The following is a 19,456-nucleotide window of genomic DNA, read 5'->3' as shown; positions in this document are numbered from 1 at the left end:
TAAAGCTTGTTCCCCATTTATTTTTTGTTGTGATTCAGAAATACAAGATAAGAAAATTAGGTTACAATTCTGCCACAAAAGCTCCTAAAGTAGCAAACACAAGTTCTAATATATATCAAAATAGCCATGTGCATTCTTACAGTTTAAAAATGTCTTTAGAGTTGTCCCATCAAGCAAGTGTAAAATATAATAGCTATTATCTCCTCTTCAAAATATCAAATCTGCTGTCACTGTAGTGCACTACACAAGATTTAGTCCAGAATATGGAAGGTTATGGTTAGGACGTACTTCTTAAAGCTGAGTTACTAAGAATTAAGGACATGAGAAAGATACAAAGCATCATATGTCAAAAACTATGAATATTTAAAAGTGTCCTCATGTGAGTAAGACATGTTTAAATTAGAACATGAGGTAATAAAATTAAATCTGTTGTTGATGATAGAACTCAGTAAAAAAAAAAAAAAAAAATTTTTTTTCTTCTAGAAAGACAAAGACATACAATTCTTTGAATTGAAGCGACTATTTCCAAAAACGCTTTATCATTTAAATACTAGAAATGCTCTCTCAATGTTTCAGGTCCAAGGACCAACAATATATGGTTTAACCAACAGATTTGTAACTGGACATATAAAAGTATCAATGCAAAGAGGGCATGATTAATACCATTTTTCATTTCTTTTCAGCTGTGAAAATTACATTTCAAAAAATACAGAAAAGAACAATTCCCTTGACTTGGTTTTTGTAAAATGAAATGAAGATTGTTTCTTGTACCTTTTTCAATGATGAAAGGTCCTTGAATATATTTTGGAATTTCTATGGATGAATGATGTTTGGCATTTTAAAATAAATACAGTCACAAATACACTACAATAAAACAGTAAAACCAAACTCAGCAGAGGCAAGCACTTCAGAACCAACACTCACATAATAAACCGTTGTTGGTCACAAACAGAAAGCCAACATTTCAACAGAATTGTAATTAAACTCCTTCTTCCACAGGTAAGATATATCCACTTCTGGGTACAGTACAAAGTGTTGAATCAATGACCCCTTAAGAAAAAAAAAAAAAAAGCCAAGAGGTTCCTGAACAATCTGACTCAGATTTTTTTGTGTTTTTTTTTTCTCTCCCCTGAGCAAACAAAACAAAAACAAGTCAGTGTAAAAAATGTACAAAAACTGAACCAAAAAAGATAAAAAATATAGTTTGCCTTTGTAATATTTTCATGTTTTGGATGAAGTCAGATCTTTGTGTGATGCTGCTAAATGTCTATAATCCTTTATTCAAACCATTCTGGCCAGGTGCGCTTCAGAATTCCTAATTTTTTAGATTTGGAGAAAGGTGTGATATGGGGCATATACTGAATATTATAAAACACCTCCATAGAATCAGGGGCAATACCTATAATCAAACCCACTGGTGTTTCTTTGAGAAAAATTAATGAATAGTTGATGAAATGGGCAAATTAAAACTATAATACATCAGTTCCAGTCAGGTTTTATTATCAAGTGAATAATGGCATCAAATTGAGGAAGAAAGGGGAAAAAAACCTTAGTTTCAAAACATTTGGTCATGGAACTTTGGCCCTTTAACAGCTTTGACAAAGAAGACCGATTCCCTGATATTATGATCCACACAAAATCTGCTCTCATGCCAGAGCTTCAACTGGGATGGGATACTACTTCCCACACAGAACAGGGGCTCTTAAATTTGTCCAGGTAGCAGATTACCTAGAGGTGACAGTACAGTCTATGAGGATACCTTGAGAACTGTATATTGAAATAACCATGGTTAAAATAGTTAATTGCATTAAAGTGAGACACCACCTTAGACTAGATTTTTATCTATTAGTTCAGCAGTAGAAGGTGCCAACATTCAAGGAACATTCATGAGAAAAAAATAAAAGTGAGAAACATCCAGATAGTAATGTGTTTTCTGTGAATTAGGGAAATACAGCCATTACTCTATCTTAAGAGGCTGCGAAATATGACCTAATGTAGCTTGCAAACGATGGCTATTTAAGACGGAAAGACTCATGAAACTACTATGGCATCAACCTACCCCCATAAGCTGCAATGAAGTCATTCCAAGCAACTTATATATTAAATAATCTCTCCTGTCTTTGTCAGTGTTAAGATATACCATTCTCAGGCCATCATTAAAAGGATGCCATGGATTAAAGCCATTATAATATCTTACTTCTAAAAAATTAAGTGATTTCAAAGTTAAGAGGTTCAAAAACTCAAGAGCAAAAAAAATGGTTTGCTGTAATTTTTAGGTCTTTTATCTTTTGTATGCATAGTATATGCATATTGTGTATGCAAGAAGGAGGGGGTATAGCATTATGATGAAGAGGACTGTCCCTAAGTAGAAGAACACATACAGTGACAGGATGAAGCAGGAAACATTGGCCAAAACTCATCAGAGGCACTTATTGTGGAAATCCACTAACTGAGCAACAGAGCCTGTGATCTGAACACAGCATTCGCGGGGCCAAGAGGATTCCAGGGCTTATGTTTGGGTGTGATGACTGGGCTTTCTTAACATGTGGCATGAAGAGAAGGCTCTCGGGTTAAGTGGGAATCACAGAAAGAATGGGTGATCATTTTCTTTCAAAAATGAGTATCTTCAAAATCGGCCTTGTCCTATCTTTCTCTTAATGAAGAAAATATAAATATACAATCCACAGCCTTTCTTAAAAGCTACATATATGCTAGGAGAAGAATGTCACACTTTTTCATTTTTTCACCTGTTTTAATTCATGAATTAATTTAAAAAGTCAAGTCAAAATATTTTAACTGGTCTTTTTATATATATATAAAAATATTATAGCAGTATCAGCAAAATAGGAGGGAGAGATGAAAAGAATGACAAGACACTCTAATGGGTGAGCTCCGCGTCATCATGGCTGTTGAAGAAATTGTAAACTTTTAAGCTTCTAAGGTTTTATTTCTCTTCAGAAAACATTTTAGGAGGCTGCCTTTCCTCACGAATGAAAAAAAAAGTGCTCTACGCATTCAAGTCTAAAGAAGACAAGAAAGCATTATTTTTCCTACGGGAAAATCTTTCTTTCCTTCCCTTCCAGTGCATTGCCCTCTCTCATCCCCCTGCATTCTTATGGGATCAAAGAGAGAGAGAAGCCACAAGTTTCCACCAGAAGCACAGTGAGTCAGGGACATTATCATGCATTCAGACCCTCCAGCAATATGTAAGACTCATCTTAAATAAAATACACCATGTTTGAAAAAAAAAAAAAAAAGGCCCCAGTAACCCATAAACTGCCTTTCGTGGAAGGTTAAAAAGGCCCCAAGGCTTCATCTTACATGTATCATAAGATACATTTCTGGAATTAATCTCAATAGAGGAAAAAAGAAAAAAAGAATAAATAGAAAAATGTAAAGGATCATTCTGGAATGATGTTCTTTACCCTGCTCACCATGCTATTCGTTCCCATAGGGCCATCACCTCTCCGTCTCAGAGAATCAATGGTCTCCTGTTCCATATTTGCATAGTATTAATAAGATCGCCTGGAACTGAACATCTGTCCCCTCACCCGCAGCCAGGTTTCTGAAGAGCACTGGTCCAATCTCACATATTCAAAAGCAATACATACGTGTCTGTAGGCCAAAAACTGGGTCCCTTTTAGCAGCAAGCTGTTCAGATTATTTAGAAACAGTCTTTTCCCAAGGGGTAAGGATTAGGCAGTTTTGTCTGCAATTTCTGATTTTGCTCTCTGCATCATGCAGCGACGCACTATGCTGTCGAAACTTCCGAGGTAAAACAGTGCGATGGTGCGGAAGAGGCCCATGGTGACCACCTGCGAGAGACAGAGAGACCCCTGAGCTCGTTCCACGGCACAACACCACAGCTCACTTCAAGGGGTTTTAAGATATTCTCTAATCAAGAGTTTCTAAGACACATTTTCTAATCTGCTCCCAGGATAAGCATGAGGGAAACTCCCAAATTGGGGTAAGCCTGGATGGTGGCTCAGTGGGTTAGGCGTCTGCCTTGGGCTCAGGTCATGATCTCATCTCAAGGTCCTGGAAATGAGTCCCAAGTCAGGCTCCCTGCTCAGCAGGGAGTCTGCTTCTCCCTCTGCCCCTCCTCATGCTCTCTCTCTCTCCCGCCCTCTCAAATAAATAGAATCCTTAAAATAAAATAAGAAAACAAAACTCCATAAGCATCAGCAAAACACTGAGAAGAGAAGCTTTCCGCTCTGGATCCCTGTACATGTGCCTGTTAGAGCAGTAACAGCAGAATTAGGTGCCCAATGAATAAATTAAAATTATACAGAGAACAAAATAGTTATTCTTGGTAGTCCTCGGGTTCTAATAGCTAAGGAAGATCCACTCCAGCACCCCAAATATCCCAACTACCATCAAGGCTTTCTGGTTTAAGACACATGTTCTGAACACAAGAGTCAGACGCTATGCTAGGTGCCACCACTGTGAGAAAGACACAGCCTGCCCTCCGTGAGCATCTTCGATAACTGGAAAGACACCCAACTAGAGGCAGGTCATTACTGTGTTGGGTTGGGACAGTGGGTATCTACTAATCGCCAAGCTTTCTGCCAACTCGCTCTCCCTGCAACACCTCGGACTGGAATGTTTTAAAGGCACAGAACAACAAAGAGAAGCATTTTCAAATACGCTAGTTCTCAGACAATCTGCCTCCCATGGGTGCCTTTTCAGAAAAGCAGAAGACTAGAAAAGCCACATTACGGGGCCCACAAAGAAAGATGACATCATGTGACCCAGAACAGATGAGAGGCAGAGGAGACTCCAGACACAAGGCAGGCAGGCCTGACAGGTAGCTCAGAAGGCTCCAGGAAGGATTTCTTCCAGAAGGGAAACTGAGAGACAGTCTGATATTTCTGAGAGGAAAGGAAGACAGTCATTATTAAGAACACAGAAAAAGGCCAGTAATGGTTCTAGGGAAAAGAAAAGGTAAAGGAAAATTAATTATGTATACTACAGAGTTCAGCTGTAAAGAGCATTCACGTAGCCATAACAATGATTGTCTCAAACACAGATCCACCCAAAATCACATTAGAAGTTAAAAGGGAGGGTGGGAATGCAGAGGAGGCTGCAAGTGAAAGGAGGAGACTGTGAGGACCTAATCTTCCTCCTCCTTGGAAGATGCCCGTGCTGGACCCCAACCTGAGAAATCCACGGAGTTGGCTGTATAAGTCTATACTCTAGATACACTCTAGATAGAGCCTGGAGGTAGCTGTTTAAGTCTACACTCAGATATACTCTAGATGGAGACTGGAGGCAGCTGTGTAAGTCTACACTCTAGATACACTCTAGATGGAGCCTGGAGGCTGCCATCTAAGTCTATACGCCAGATACACTCTATATGGAGACAGGAGGCTGCCATCTAAGTCTACACTCTAGATAGAGCCTGGAGGCAGCCGTGTAGGTCTGCACTCCAGATGCATTCTAGATGGAGACTAGAGGCTGCCATCTAAGTCTACACTCCATATACACTCTAGATGGAGCCAGGAGGCTGCCATCTAAGTCTATACTCCAGATACACTCTAGATGGAGACTGGAGGCTGCCGTCTAAGTCTATACTGCAGATACACTCTAGATGGAGACTAGAGGCAGCCATGTAAGTCTATACTCCGGATACACTCTAGATGGAGACTGGAGGTGGCCCTGTTAAGTCTACACTCAGATACACTCTAGATGGAGCCTGGAGGCAGCCATCTAAGTCTACACTCTGGATACACTCTAGATAGAGACTGGATGTGGTCGTGTAAGTCTACACTCCGGATACACTCTAAATGGAGCCTGGAGGTGGTCGTATAAGTCTACACTCAGATACACTCTAGATGGAGCCTGGAAGCACCTGTGTAAGTCTTCACTCCAGGAACACTCTCAATAGAGATGTGGAGGCCCAGCCTACAGAACAGTGCGGCTGCGTCTGAGAAGGGTGAGGGGGGCATGCAGCATTAGGGTGGTTGTTGTTCCCACAGAGCCTTGAAAACACTGGTTCTCTGAAGGGTGTGCTCAGATAACTTTGAAAAGCTCCAGAACCAAAGGAAAGCAGAAAAAGGCAAAACAATGGGGACAGGGGGAAGGGAGGAGCAGGAGGGGCATAGGTAAATGTTGGGGTGGGGAACTACTCCATGTGACAGCCTAATGGCAGACACATGGTCACATACATACATGTCAGCAGACATACATGTCAGTACACACTTGTCAAAACCCTGAGGAAGGGTGTGGGACACCAAGAGTAAACCCTAATGTAAACCATGGACTTCAGTTAACACTGGTGGCTGGATATGGCTCATCAACTGTGCTGACGTCCCATGGAGATAGGAAGAAAGGGTGTATGGGAACTCCATAATTTCAACTCAAATTTTCTATGAACATAAAACTACCCTAAAAAGAGTATATTATTTAAAAAATATATAAAAATAAAAATAAGGGAAAGAAAAAAAAAATCAAGAAAAAGCGACCAGAACACAGCATGCCAAAATTCTAATAGTTAAGTCTAAGAAATTGGAATTTTCTAGAAAAAGCATCACCTAAAGTGAGACCTGAAGGAAGGCTGGAAGTTGGAGGCTGGAGGGTCAGAGACAAAATCATGGAAAGAGGAGGAGGGGCAGGAAGGTGAGCAAGGTCAAAGGTCAGAGGGTTATGCCACAAGCTAAAGTAGAACCTTTATCTCAGTGGTACTGGGGAGCCAGTGAGGGTTGCCATGCAAGGTGGATTTGCAGTTCAGAAAATCCTACATGGAAATGTGATGGCATATTCTGATGCACCCAGGCCTGGGGCAGGGTGCTGTGAGGTCAAGGGGATGGGGGGCCGTGTCCTGTGTAACAGCAGCGGCAGCCACCTGCCCCAGCCGATTACTGCCAGGTGAGAATGCAGGTCCTGTGCTGTTAGGCTTTCTGATTTTCCACGAAAAGTCTGAAATCTGGACGATTTACGGAAAATCTGACTTGAAAACCATTTTATTTCAACACGCACACTCATACCAGATGAACCAAACAAAACATTCTGTAGGTCCATGGGTCCCCAGCTGACAACCTCTGGTTCACAGAGCCTGAGACCCAGGACTGGAGGGAGGAGAGACCCCTCACGTTTAGGGCAGGAGGGGTTCCAGGCGGACACCCACTTCCTCACTGGGCTCTTGAGAGAACAGGAACACTGACCCCAATCACGGAGACAATACAGAATCGGTGATGGGGCGGTGGGGATGGAATGGTGGGAAATGCAGCTTTACTGCAGGCACGCTGAACTGGAGATGTGAGGTCACAGCCCAGGGGAAACACCTAAAAGAAACTGATACAGAACTGGAGTCACGGGCTGAAGTTTTAGGTCTGGCATCACTCGTATACAAGTGGGAGAAGGGAGAAGATGGCCACGGGACGTGTGGAATTAATGCATTTGCTCTCCCCAGGCAGCCTGCGGCTCCTATTATATGCCAGGCACCGGCTGCGAGGGGCCGTCCTCACAGAGCTCATGTGTAATATGGCATCTACCTCTATGAGAGAGTCAACAAAGTCACGGAAGAGAAGAGTGAGAAAAAGCCCACACCCAAGTCATTCGGGTTTTTAGTCTGGACACGGTCTACCGCACACAGCTTGGTACTTGGTTCTAAACCACCCATGAACGCAGACAGCCCCTTCTCAGGCAGCCTTCCACCCTCCAGCTACATTCCACCATCCATCATCCGGTCTGTGCAGAGCCAGCCCTCTGTTATGACTCTTGTTTTATTACATTGCCTTGTATCACCTTTTTGTCCATCTCCCCCCCTAGACCGTGAGCCCCTGAGGTTGGAGAGGTTGTTTCCCTTCTGATTCTCCAGCAGCAAACACGGCCCCCCAGCACATCAACGAGCGGTTCACTTCTGTGTGGCCTGGATGAACCACAGCTTTCGTAAGAGGAGGGCTATGTTGAATCCTTGACTTGCACCTCCCTAAGCTGGGCTGCCTGTGACTGGACTCACCTAGAAGAGGCGTCTGGCCTGCCATCTGGTACCCTACATCACTTTACTGCAGACACTAGGGCCAGTGGTTCTCAGATGACAACCCGAGTGAACACCCTGAGAGCTCTGGCGATCCCTTCTCTATCCACAGTGCCAGGAGCACAGAGGACCTCGCCTCTGTCTGAACCCCTCATGTGGTATCTTTAACCTGCGTCCCAGTTTCTTATCTCTGCCACAGCAAAAGAAAGCATGGATACTGCAGTAAAAATTCTTCACTTCCTCAGATAAAGTTACCGAGTCTTCTGTTAACCTTTTCTCATTGGGCTTTAGTGAGAGGCACGCTCTGTCCCTCCATCTGTCCATCTGGAGGCGTAAGCATAGCTCACCTGCTGGAGCCCTTCAGTAATGGAAGTTACAGGAGCCATTCCACAGGTCAGGGACGACAGCATGTACCCGTCTGAGCCAATGGAACTGTTAAAATTTCCTTGCTAAAATGGAAGGACAAGAAAAGACGCAGCAGTAGTGACCAGGAAAGGAATCAACACATCAGAAGTGACAAAGTTGTGTGGGGCACCTGGGAGGCTCAGTTGGGCAAGTGTCCAACTTATGATATGGACTCCGGTCATGATCTCAGGCTCATGAGTTCAAGCCCTACATGGGGCTACATACTGAGCACAGAGTTCTGCTTAAGATTCTCTCTCTCCCACTCCCTTTGTCCCTCCTGCTCTCTCTTGTACTCTCTCTAAAAAAAAAAAAAAATTATTAAAAATTTTTTAAAAAAGAGAAAAAATGAAGGGTGTCCACATTAGGTGGCATAAGAGAGTAACAGAGCATACGTCGGAGCTCATAGACAAACGGGGCCTTGGCAGGTGGGATGGAATGGCTACACTCGTGGTCCTCAGAATGTGGGTCCATGAACACTGGGGGTCCTGAGACCTTTTCAGAGGATCCAGGAAGACAGAATGATACTAATCACTATTAGTATTATAATAATACTAAGACCTTACTTGCTTTTTCACTGACATTTGCATTGATGGGCAAAACTGATGAATCAGCACAAACCACAGTGGCAGTGCCTCTCCACTGCCATGTATACTTGCAGCAATAAGTAGACAGGAATGTTTTAAATCTTCCAAAGATTTTAAAAGGTCATTTTTGCTTTACAATGCCCTTGATAGTGATGCCTGGGTGGCTCAGTGGTTGAGTGTCTGCCTTTGGCTCAGGTCGTGATCCCGGGGTCCTGGGATCAAGTCCTGCATCCAGCTCCCCACAGGGAGCCTGCTTCTCCCTCTGCCTGTGTCTCTGCCTCTTTCTCTGAGTAAATAAATAAAATCTTTAAAATACATTAATTAATTAATTAATAAACAAAATGCCCTTGATAAAGCAGCGTACCTGGGTGGCTCAGTTGGTTGAGCATCTGACTCTTGGCTTCAGCTCATGTTGTGAACTCAGGTTCGTGGGCTCGAGCCCTGAACCCCATGCGTCAGGGTCCCTGCTCAGCAGGGAGTCTGCTTCCCTCCCTCTCCCTCTGCCCCTCCCTCTGCTCATGTGCTCTCTCTCTCCTGCCCTTTCTCTAATAAATAAATAAATCTTCAAAAAAATAAATAAAATAAAACGCTCTTGAAAAAGCAGTAAAATTAATCATTTTATTAAGTCTCAACCCTTAAGAGCAAATCTTACTATTCTGTGTGACAAAAAGAGAATATATACCCAGTGCCTTCTGCTGTGTTCTGTACCCAAGGGGGACGGCTGCCCTGCAGAAAGGCATTCTTCCAACTGTTTAAGTCATGAAACAATCTACAGTTATTTAGACTGGGGTATTTGGGAGACATTTTGTGGAAAATGAATAAAATGAGCCTGTCACTTCAAGGAACATTGGCAGCTTTTATGGTCAATGTTAAAATATGAGATTTCAAGGAAAAATTAAGATTTGTGAAAACCTACCTGCCATTGGGAGATTGTCAGCTTTCCAATATGTAAAGACTTTTGTGGTAAGACCAGCAGTGATGTGAGTGGATGTAAATTTTTTTGATAATTCAGTGAACCGGTATTTTCCAGATGACTAATGCATAATGCTACAAAATCATGAATGCGCACAAAACATGCAAAGTGCAAAGACCAATGGAATTTAACGTAAGAGAACAAGAAGTTCATTAATGTAGTTTCCAATTCCACACTGTAATTAACCTTTAAGAAACTACTATTCATCCAGTTTGGGTTTAGTATCAAAGAATGTCCACAATTATCAGAAAAGCTCATTAAATATTCCTCCCTCTCCTAACTACGTATCTGTCTAAGGGCACATTTTTTAATATTCTTCACACCAAACAACATATTACAGCGAGCTGAATGTGGAAGCAGCAATGAGGGTCCATCTGTCTCTATTAGCATAAACATTAAAGAGATGGATGAAATGTAAAACAATGCACCCTTCTCCCTAAAGTTTTGTTTTGGAAAATTATCATCGTGGAAAAAAAACGTAATGGGTTTACTGTAGCCCTTTTACATGGATTAATAAATAAATATCTTTTGGGTTATGCGGTTTCAATTTCTAATATGGCAAATATGGATAAATATAAACATGTAAAGAAGTCTCTGGGACTACCAACAGTTTCGTGTGTAAAGTGGTCAAAAAATGAAATCTGAAAACCACCAGACTAAATGAATCCTACCAAAATACAAAGAGCTATTTTGGATCATCAAAAGCACTGAGTGTGTTTGCTTTGATCTGAGGTAGGCAGGAGAAACAAAGTCTGCCTAATCCACTCAGAGGGGCCGTCTTTCCCTGCCTCTGAATACAGTCAGGGCATAGTTCTTCCAATGTCTGTATGTATCTTAACAGAGTTTGATGTTTCTTATATTCTGCTCAGTCCAGGCTTGTGCCATAGAGCATACGGCCCTCAGGGCAGCTGCCCGGCTCGCTGACACCTCATTCCAAGGGTCCCCAAACTTCCTACATGTGGTACAGGCCTAAAGCTTACAGACAGCCCTGCTTACTGTATGTTGTTCTGCATGTGGGTTAATAGGATGGGGTCATAAGTTTGTGGCACGTAGGCTGTTCTACAAAATGGCAGGTACGTGGTTTCCAAAGATACCATTTTTGATTCCAAATAAACTGAGTAGCCTGGAAGCACATCAGCTGGGTGGACAGGATGGTGACCCAGTGGGCTTGGAGGCACTTCTTTATTAGTGAACATCTGGGAAAATGATACCGGGAAGCAGGAAAGTGAAAGAAAAAAAATCCCTAATCGAAGAGTCCAGCATTTAATAAAGCTGCCTAAAATTCTCTACAAATGCAAGTACTGTGGGGAAGCAGCAAGAAGGCAACAGGCTGTAGACAGAAATCTAGTGTGTACCGTTTACACATCACAGGGAAGTCTCATGTTCTTTTGAAAGAACCAAAGTTCCCAGGCATCCTTAACATCAATCTGTTCCTAAGGTTAAGGTACATAATGAGTTTCCAGGAGCCTACTAATTAACATGGAATCAATAAAGTGTCTAAAGGAAGAGGAATAGGATCCAGTATTACATATGAATCTGACCAAAAAGACACAGTAATTTATATTTTCAGATAAGCCCTGGGGCAAATATAGTATTTCTTTTCAGAAATACAGCAGTATGACTATTAATAAAGAAAACAAGGTTGTACTTACTATGGCGTCTTTGACAATTTGTTTGGCCACTTGCTCTGGTTTGCAAACAGATACGGTCTCTGAAATCAGCCGAGTCTCCAAAGGCTAAAGGTGGGAAAAAAACAGACATATCCATACCATTATGGGCCATTAAATTAAAGAGCAAAGAAGTCTAAACAACCCTCTCTCCCTCACTTTATGAAGAATTCCAGCCTTCTTCTACCTTTGGGCAGACTCCTACTTTTAGAATCAGGTCCATCTGGATTCTAAATCAGTTTCTACCTGGTTACTGTACAGAATTCAGCCCCGCGGCTGCAGTGAGACAAGGAGGCCCCTGCCGCTCTCCGCGGGACACTGTGTGGTCTCGGCTCCGGTGACGACCGCCAGAGCTAGAAGGAGAACACATCAGTGGTACAATTCTGGTAAAATCCTCACTGCTGGCCAGACACCTGACCGGCAGCATTTCTGCAGAGCCTAGACCATGCGCCCTGAGCCAGTCTGGCCTTATGACCAGCACCGCCGTTCTGAACACACTCCCTGGCCAGCAAAGGCTTGATATATGGATGGAGCTTAGGCCCTGGACAGAGACAGCCCCAGCCCAGCCCCTGTTTAACAACACAGCTGTTTCCTAAGAGATCTACAGAGGAGGCGACAAGAAAGATAGGGACAGCGAACACTGAATGAAGTCCAGCGTGGCTGCATGCCCCCTGGCAGGCTGGTGCGTCAGAACCCCAAGTCACAGGTGGTTAAAGGTCCATCCCAACGGCCACCTGGTTCAAAAAGCCTTTTCTGAATCCTTAACTGGCAGCGCATTCTCGTCTTTGCATATTGCTGCATTAATACATATTACAGCTACGTGTGTCTTTGCATTTTACCTCCTAAGTTCCTTGTGGGCAAGGTCTTTTTTTTTTTTTAAATCTTCTTTACAGTGACATAAACATGTGCTCATAAATTCTTTCAAAGGTGGTTTCAATGAGAAGTTTCAAAACTAAAGCCTTAAGCTGCATGAAACTGTAAATTCTATTTACCACAGAGGCTTGAGAAAATGAAAAGAAAAAAACAGAATGTATTTTCTTAAATTAGAAAAACACAGCATTTCCTAGAAGTCAAGTATTTCTTGATGCACCTGAATTAAGAGAAAGGCTCTTTTGAAGGGGCCTTTCTTTCTTCCTCCAGACCACCAGGCTGGCACAACCCCGCCAGACACAGTAGATTTAAAAGTCCGACGGCGCCCCCTAAAGGGCTTACACACCAACAGAGAATTTGACTTCTCCAAAGTCTGTTCAACACTGTACTACTGGAGGGAAAAAACCCAACTTAACATCAAAATCAAATCTTCACAGGGAAATCACCTCTCTTTGTCCGCTTTGGCTTCCAAGGAAAAGACTGTTACCAAATGTTGCAAATCTGCTTAGCAGACCCCTGCTTATTCTGAGACAGGACATTTGGCTTAAATTTACTTCTTTGAAACAGTTGTAATCTTAAGAGGCAGAGCCAAAGAGAAATGAATAGGGAAAAAAACTTCTAAATCATAAACATCTTTTTGCAAATATACAGTCTACGGAGCATAAGTGCCAATTTTCATGCTGCAGAGCCTCACGCTTACTAAGCATCACTGTAAAGGAGAAGAAAACCAATCAACGCCCATTCAAGGTAGGAAGTTCTGATGGATTCCTTTCTTCTCCACTTGATTCGTTTGCTCACGGGGTGCCTACTACGCATCAAGGCAAAGAAAAGTCTCCTTTGAACAAAGTTGCAAAGCTTGCATTCAGCTCAGCATGACTGTCATTGTATATAATGTAAATGTCCGGTGGTGATAAGCATCATAAAGAAAAATAAAGCCAGAGGAAAGGATGGTGAATATTCCAAGGGAGTGATATATGAGATAAAGAGGGTCAGGGAAGGCCTCTCAGGGTGAAAAAAGCAAGGGATTGGCCATTTAAATACCCGGAGAGGAGAGCAAGAGCAAAGCAAGGCCAAAGCTGGGCAAGTTCAAGAAGAGACAGGGCTCTGATATGGCTGAGGGCAAGAGGAAGACCAGACAGCACTGTGGACAGGTGGCCAAGGTCTACACAGTACAGGACCCAATAAACCTCACAGCCTTCGGATTCTACTCTAGGCTGATGGGAACAACCAGTGGAGCCACACTCACCCCCATACTACCAACGCGCTTCTCAACGCCAACTTTAAAGGAGTCAAAATTAAATAAAATTCAAAACTCAGTTTTATGATATGGAGTCCCAGTGGTCCCATTTCAAGTGTTCAACAGCCAACAATGTGACTACCATATTGGAGAGTGCGGACAGAGAACATCTCCATTCTAGAGAATTCTGCTAGACTGTGCTGCACAAGAACAGTTTTTTTTTGTTTTGTTTCTGGCCTTTTGTGCACAAGATGAGTTTGAACAGGGGCGTGACAAGATCTGACTTATGCTTTAAAAGGATCACTGTCCGCTGTGTGAAGAAGAGACAGGGAGGCAGACCAGTTTGAAGACTATGAAGCGCAGTTCAGGCAAAAACAGCAGCGGCAACTATCATTACTAGCATGGCACTGGTATTTGCAGTTAAAAAGAAAAAAGGAAAAAAAGAAATCAGATTCAGGTAAGTTCTGAGAGTAGAGCCAAGAGGATGTGCTAGTCAAGCAGATGAGAAGTATGGGAAGAATAATCAAGGCTGGCTTCTCAGTTACTGGCCTGAGCGCTATGGCTGATGGGTGCTGTTGGGTGTTGGGCAATAAGATGAGAAGTAATGAACGGATGGAATGAGGGAATCATATGATCCATTTTTGAAATGCTAAGTCGTGGTGCCCACTAGACCCCCACAGGGAGACAATGGATTGGCAACCAGGTGTTTTAAGTTGAGAGGAAAGAATGTTCTTGGTCAAGAATATCATCTCGTTAGTTACTTGAAAATATAGACTGTGCTCCCCATCATAAAGAAAATACCTTATTAAAAAATTTTTTTTAAATACCTTATTAGGTAAATTTTCAAAGATTATTAGCAAAAATCCTAATCTCGTAAAATATAGGCCGCATTCTCTAAGACTCCACATGAAAGTTCCCCAGGAGGTCCAGAGGCCTCTCTCTACCTAACATGTCAATTGAAAAGGACTCAATTTTCTGACTGGTGAAAAGGACTCCAGGCTGATGGGCAGAAAGTCAGAAAATTGGAAAAGAGGTTTGTTTACAATGTTGAAGGCTAAAAACAGACACAGAAGAACACTTACCTTGGTTTTGTTTTCTTCTGCAAACCCAGGGGTATCTGTGTCCGGCGGGTAGGCGACTGTGACATAGACATTGTACGGCTTCACCTGCATTTTAGAAACAACACGCGCCCCTTCAGCAAACAAGGTACAGCTCTGCTTCTTCCCTTACTCCCTGGCACTGGCCGTCGGGCAACAGAATGGACACTGCCCGGATTTTCTCAGAAGCTGGTAAGACCAACAGGGTGATTCTTAAATGGAGAACTAGCATTGGCGGGGTCAGGAAACCCCTCCCCAGGAAGATCATTTAGGAAGAAAGGCAAAAAGCTCACCCCACCAACGTCTACTTCAGAAGACAGTGGACCCACCTCCTTCTGTGTTGCCCACCCTGCTGATGGGGCAAGGCCCTGGGAGCTGTCCAGGAGGAAGGTGGACAGCTAACAGGAAGTCCACGTGGCCCCCCCTCGCCAACCCTGACACTACTCAGGCCTTGGGCCAATGGGGCAGGTCCACTCCTCTGCCATCAGACTACAAATCTGGCTTCCTTCACAGCTGCCTCGGAAACTCTGGTTGATTTCATCTACAAGATCTATGAAGATCATTCAAACCCTTTCCCTAGGCCCTTCCTGTGCCACCCCAGATCCAGGCCTGGAACTATGTGGATCCCTCCAGAAGTCAGGAGGGAGTCAGGAGTCCCTTCTTCCATCCTCCCAGAACCAGCCAACAGGACTCTCCCCACTGGGTGGAGTCTCAAGTCAGACCAGCCACGCACCTCCCCGAAGACCACCTCATCCCTACTTATATTAAGAAACTCCTTCCCAGCTTGAGATGAGCTCTTAGTCTTCTTCACCTCACCACTGGGCCTCCGTGCTGGAATTCTCCACTCATAAACACACGCCAATGGGATGATTCCAGAAGATTCTCCTGCTAGTCTGCCAGGACACACCACCCTTCCCAAAGATCCTGCTCCTCAGCGGCTCTGCTCCACACTCTCATCTGGCCCTGATGCTAGTGGCTCTAAGGGGGATAAGTTCATACCATCAAAATTTCTGTCTTCCTATTTGCTATTGTTTAGCCCCAGGACAACACCTAGGAGAGTTAGTAGTAGACAGGCAGCTGGTGGTAGGCAGGCCACCACGTATCTCAGGGAGGCTGAAAAGTGGCAACAGAGCATCCCAGGGTCCCATCTCATCACACAGCTCTTTCTCTCCCTGAGGCCCTCCGAGAGGCATAGTTCTAAGCTTCTGGGAGGAGCTGAGAGGGTCTGGGAGAAGCATGTAGGCAGAAGCTTCTGGCCAGCCATCCTGGAAAGTACACTAGCAAAGGGTGATGTGTTCGTTGGTTCAGTTCCAATGCACTTAGGGCGTGAGAGAGCTCATTCACTCAGCATCGATGGGGCATGCGGCGTCAAGGCCCAGCTCTGCTCATAAATAGCTCTGGATTCGGGCCAGGCAGTGAGGTTGATGAGCAAGCAATTCCTCTTCCACTTGTTTTTGAGATAGTGACTTTAAAAACTGTCTCCCACGGCCTTGCCCTCTGCGGTACACAGACCAGACAAGAACACCAGCGAAAAAGCTGAGAAGTGGCAAGTGGCCCAGTGGGAAAGCCTGAAGCCAACTCTGCTCAGACACGGTTGTTTCTCTGCTGCTTCTTTGGCCCCCTCCACCTCCAAAGCATAAGGGCTGTGGCACCTGAACTAATGTGAGACAGTATGTCAAAAACCCGAGTTATGGCTGAACCAGCTTTTCAGAAACAGCTTTCTCCTGGAGTGGGCACAGACGGCCAGACCCCTTTCCGGGTGTTGGTATCCTCTCTACAATCACGAAGCCAAATGACTCTCTCCAGCTATGGTTGGCTACCTCCAGTGGCTAATCACTTAATCACCTGTCTTTATTCATCCAACACATACTTCTTGACTGGCTACTGTGTGCTGGTATCGGTCTATGAAGGAAGATATGGATGGAGGCAACTCAGAGAGCCTCAGAGAGCCTCTGCCCTCATGGATCTTCAGTCTCCTGAAACTCTTGGTCAAATAACTGGTGAACTTGAGATACACCAAATGATATCTACAGTTTCCTTTGATCAACTAATCCCATAACCCCAGGGGCAAAGGAAAGGCGGTTGGGTAGGCTTCACGTGCTAAGACAGCGCTGACTCCTGGAGATCACGACTTTCTCAAAGACTTTGTGGGCCAGGACTTCACTGGCTGACTCCTCTGCTCATCTTACCCCAATGTCTGTCTTTGTCCCTGCTGACTGACCATCCCCTCATCAGTTTCTTCCTCCTACCTCATCTCCATTTCAATCAGAAAGACAACCCACTGCTCAAGAGAATCGATTTATTATCAAAATAATCCCACCAAAAATGTGTAGTTCCTAATGCTATCAAAGCAAAGGCTGTGTGCCCATCTTTTCTCTGCTGGAGAAAGGACCAGAGCTGCGTTGAAGAAGCTCTAGAACATGAGCTGCAGCTTACTTTTCACCACCGTGGGGACAAACGGCCCTTGAGGGAGGGGAGCATGGGCAGGTGAGGGAAGCACAAAGGCTATTTCTCTTTTACTCGGTCTCTGCTACAACCTCATTGTGTATAACCCATGTCAGAAGTCTGCTTTCCAAAAAGATTAACTTTTAGAATCTTTAAATCATGCATTTATGCCTAAAAGAGCTTTAAAAAAAATTTAAAAATGCAACAAACCATTCTTTCAAATTTATTCATTGTACACAAAACATTTCTAGGGACCTACTTTAGTTTGCGAGGCAAAGGGTGGAATGGACAAGAAGACTTAAGAGTTAATTAAACCAAGAAGGATTATCCAAAAGTACTTAGTCTGAGCAATTCTATAAGGTCTGTTTCATTCACAGATAACACAGTCACCTTGGCAAAGCCAAATTAATCATCCAGGTTTTCAGACACAACACCATACACTTGCAGAGAAACAATTGGGTTTTTTTGTTTATTTTTATTTGAGAGAGAAAGAAAAAACACACATGTACACACTCACAGGGGGAAGGGGCAGAGGGAGAAGCAGACTCCCCACTGAGCTGGGAGCCCAACATCGGGCTTGATCCCAGGACCCTGAGATCACGACCCAAGCTGAAGGTAGATGCCTAACTGACTGAGCCACCCAGGTGCCCCAAAACAACTGTTCTGATGCAAGTCTGTTATGAACAAAAGTAGATTTTGATTACTGAATGTATTTTCCCCATGGCACATGTTTATTTTATTTTGCATTTATGCGGGGACATTTTTCATGAAGTCTAGATATGGACAAAACTCAAGTGCACTTCAGGTCCAGGCCAGCTACGTGCAGTGCAGCGTGTGAACCATGCTTGTCACAAAGACACTTCGGGGACTCTGTCCTAGCAACTCAGGTCCTTTTCCCTCTTCTTTAGCAACATCTCTGTTCTACCTGAAGTGATGAAACCAGGCCACCCAGATTATATACTTTGCCCTAAATTAGTGAGTCCTGAAGTAGCTTTGCAAGAAAAGACTTAGGGACAAAGAGCCCTAATAAGCAGATTTTTTCATTTCCAACGCAGCCCTTCACTTACCCAGGTGTCTGAGACCAAAGTGAAGGCTGAGACAACAGGCCAGATGAATCTGGCAACTTCTGACCTGAATTATCCACACATCAGCTGCTGCAGAAGCCAGGCAGAGGGAGCCAGAAGGCAAGCACTTTGTTACTATTTTTGTTGCAAAATAACTATGTCTTTTTGAGTAACTGGATGAACTATTGAAAACTCAGTGTTCTTATCTATAATAAGGTAGCCTAACAACTTCTGCCACTCCTATCTCACAAAACTTACAAAAATCAAATGGTTATTTGCAAAGGGACTTTCAAAGTGAACATTTCAAAAGAAGAGAAATACTGGTATTCTTGTTTTGAAATTTCACAGCCATATGAGCCTCATTGGCTAAACATTATTATGACCTATTAGTGACTAAGAGCACTAAAGCAAGCTGATAAAAAGGAAATTTGGGCCTGGTTCGTTTTTGAGGAGAATGGCACAGTCGATCAGTCCCCATGTGGCACATCATGATCATGTCACTGACTGAACAACTCATCGGTACCATGTTTGTCCAACAGCAGGGCAGTGTGGCCCTCTGTCACACACCATCGAGGGCTCCTCTGGGGATTTTTTAAATCAGGGGTCAGCAAACTATGGCCTGTGGGATAAATCTCCACCTATTTTTATAAATAAAGTTTTACTGGAACACAGCCATGTCCATTTATCTATCTGTCACATAGGGCTGCTTTCCTGCTCTCACCGTTAGGTTTCAGGGGTTGCGACAAACAACATCCACCCCTCAAAGGCTCACACACTTACAAGCTGGCCCTCACAGAAAAAATTTGCTAACCCCTCCCTAATCTAAATCATTAAACGGGACACCCAAATCACACTCTTATTATGAGAAGGCTGGTCACAACCAATTCTTTTCTGGGCTTCTAATGTCATGATGTAGCATTATATTTCAGTCTATCACAATAGAAAGAATTTTACCTTCCTTTTCGGTGTGTGATTTTGGGTAGGTATACGTGGTACTCTCTATGCATCCCCATCTGACGACAATGCAAAGTCAGCTTCCCACGATTGAGGCTATCACAACATGACACTTATTTTGATGCTAATCCTCTTTCACAACATGCTCTACTAACTGGGAAAATAAAAAGCGTTCGCTTTCA

The 19,456-nt window shown here is 43.5% G+C and overlaps 1 protein-coding gene across 1 annotated transcript in view; it reads right to left on the bottom strand.

Annotated features, from left to right (window-relative positions):
• The window catches only part of KDSR (3-ketodihydrosphingosine reductase), a 38,001-nt gene continuing 18,545 nt past the window's right edge, over window positions 1-19,456 (bottom strand). The window contains exons 7-10 of the mRNA XM_072821285.1: window positions 14,797-14,880; window positions 11,593-11,676; window positions 8,326-8,427; window positions 1-3,815 (exon numbers count right to left, since the gene is read on the bottom strand). Of these exons, the coding sequence (XP_072677386.1) occupies window positions 3,696-3,815; window positions 8,326-8,427; window positions 11,593-11,676; window positions 14,797-14,880 (390 nt within the window). The 3' untranslated portion in view covers window positions 1-3,695. The remainder of the gene's footprint in view (window positions 3,816-8,325; window positions 8,428-11,592; window positions 11,677-14,796; window positions 14,881-19,456) is intronic.

Source organism: Canis lupus, chromosome 1 (genome assembly GCF_048164855.1).
Source record: "Canis lupus baileyi chromosome 1, mCanLup2.hap1, whole genome shotgun sequence".
In the NCBI taxonomy this organism is placed as follows: domain Eukaryota; kingdom Metazoa; phylum Chordata; class Mammalia; order Carnivora; family Canidae; genus Canis; species Canis lupus.
This window is presented reverse-complemented; position numbering and strand designations above follow the sequence as displayed.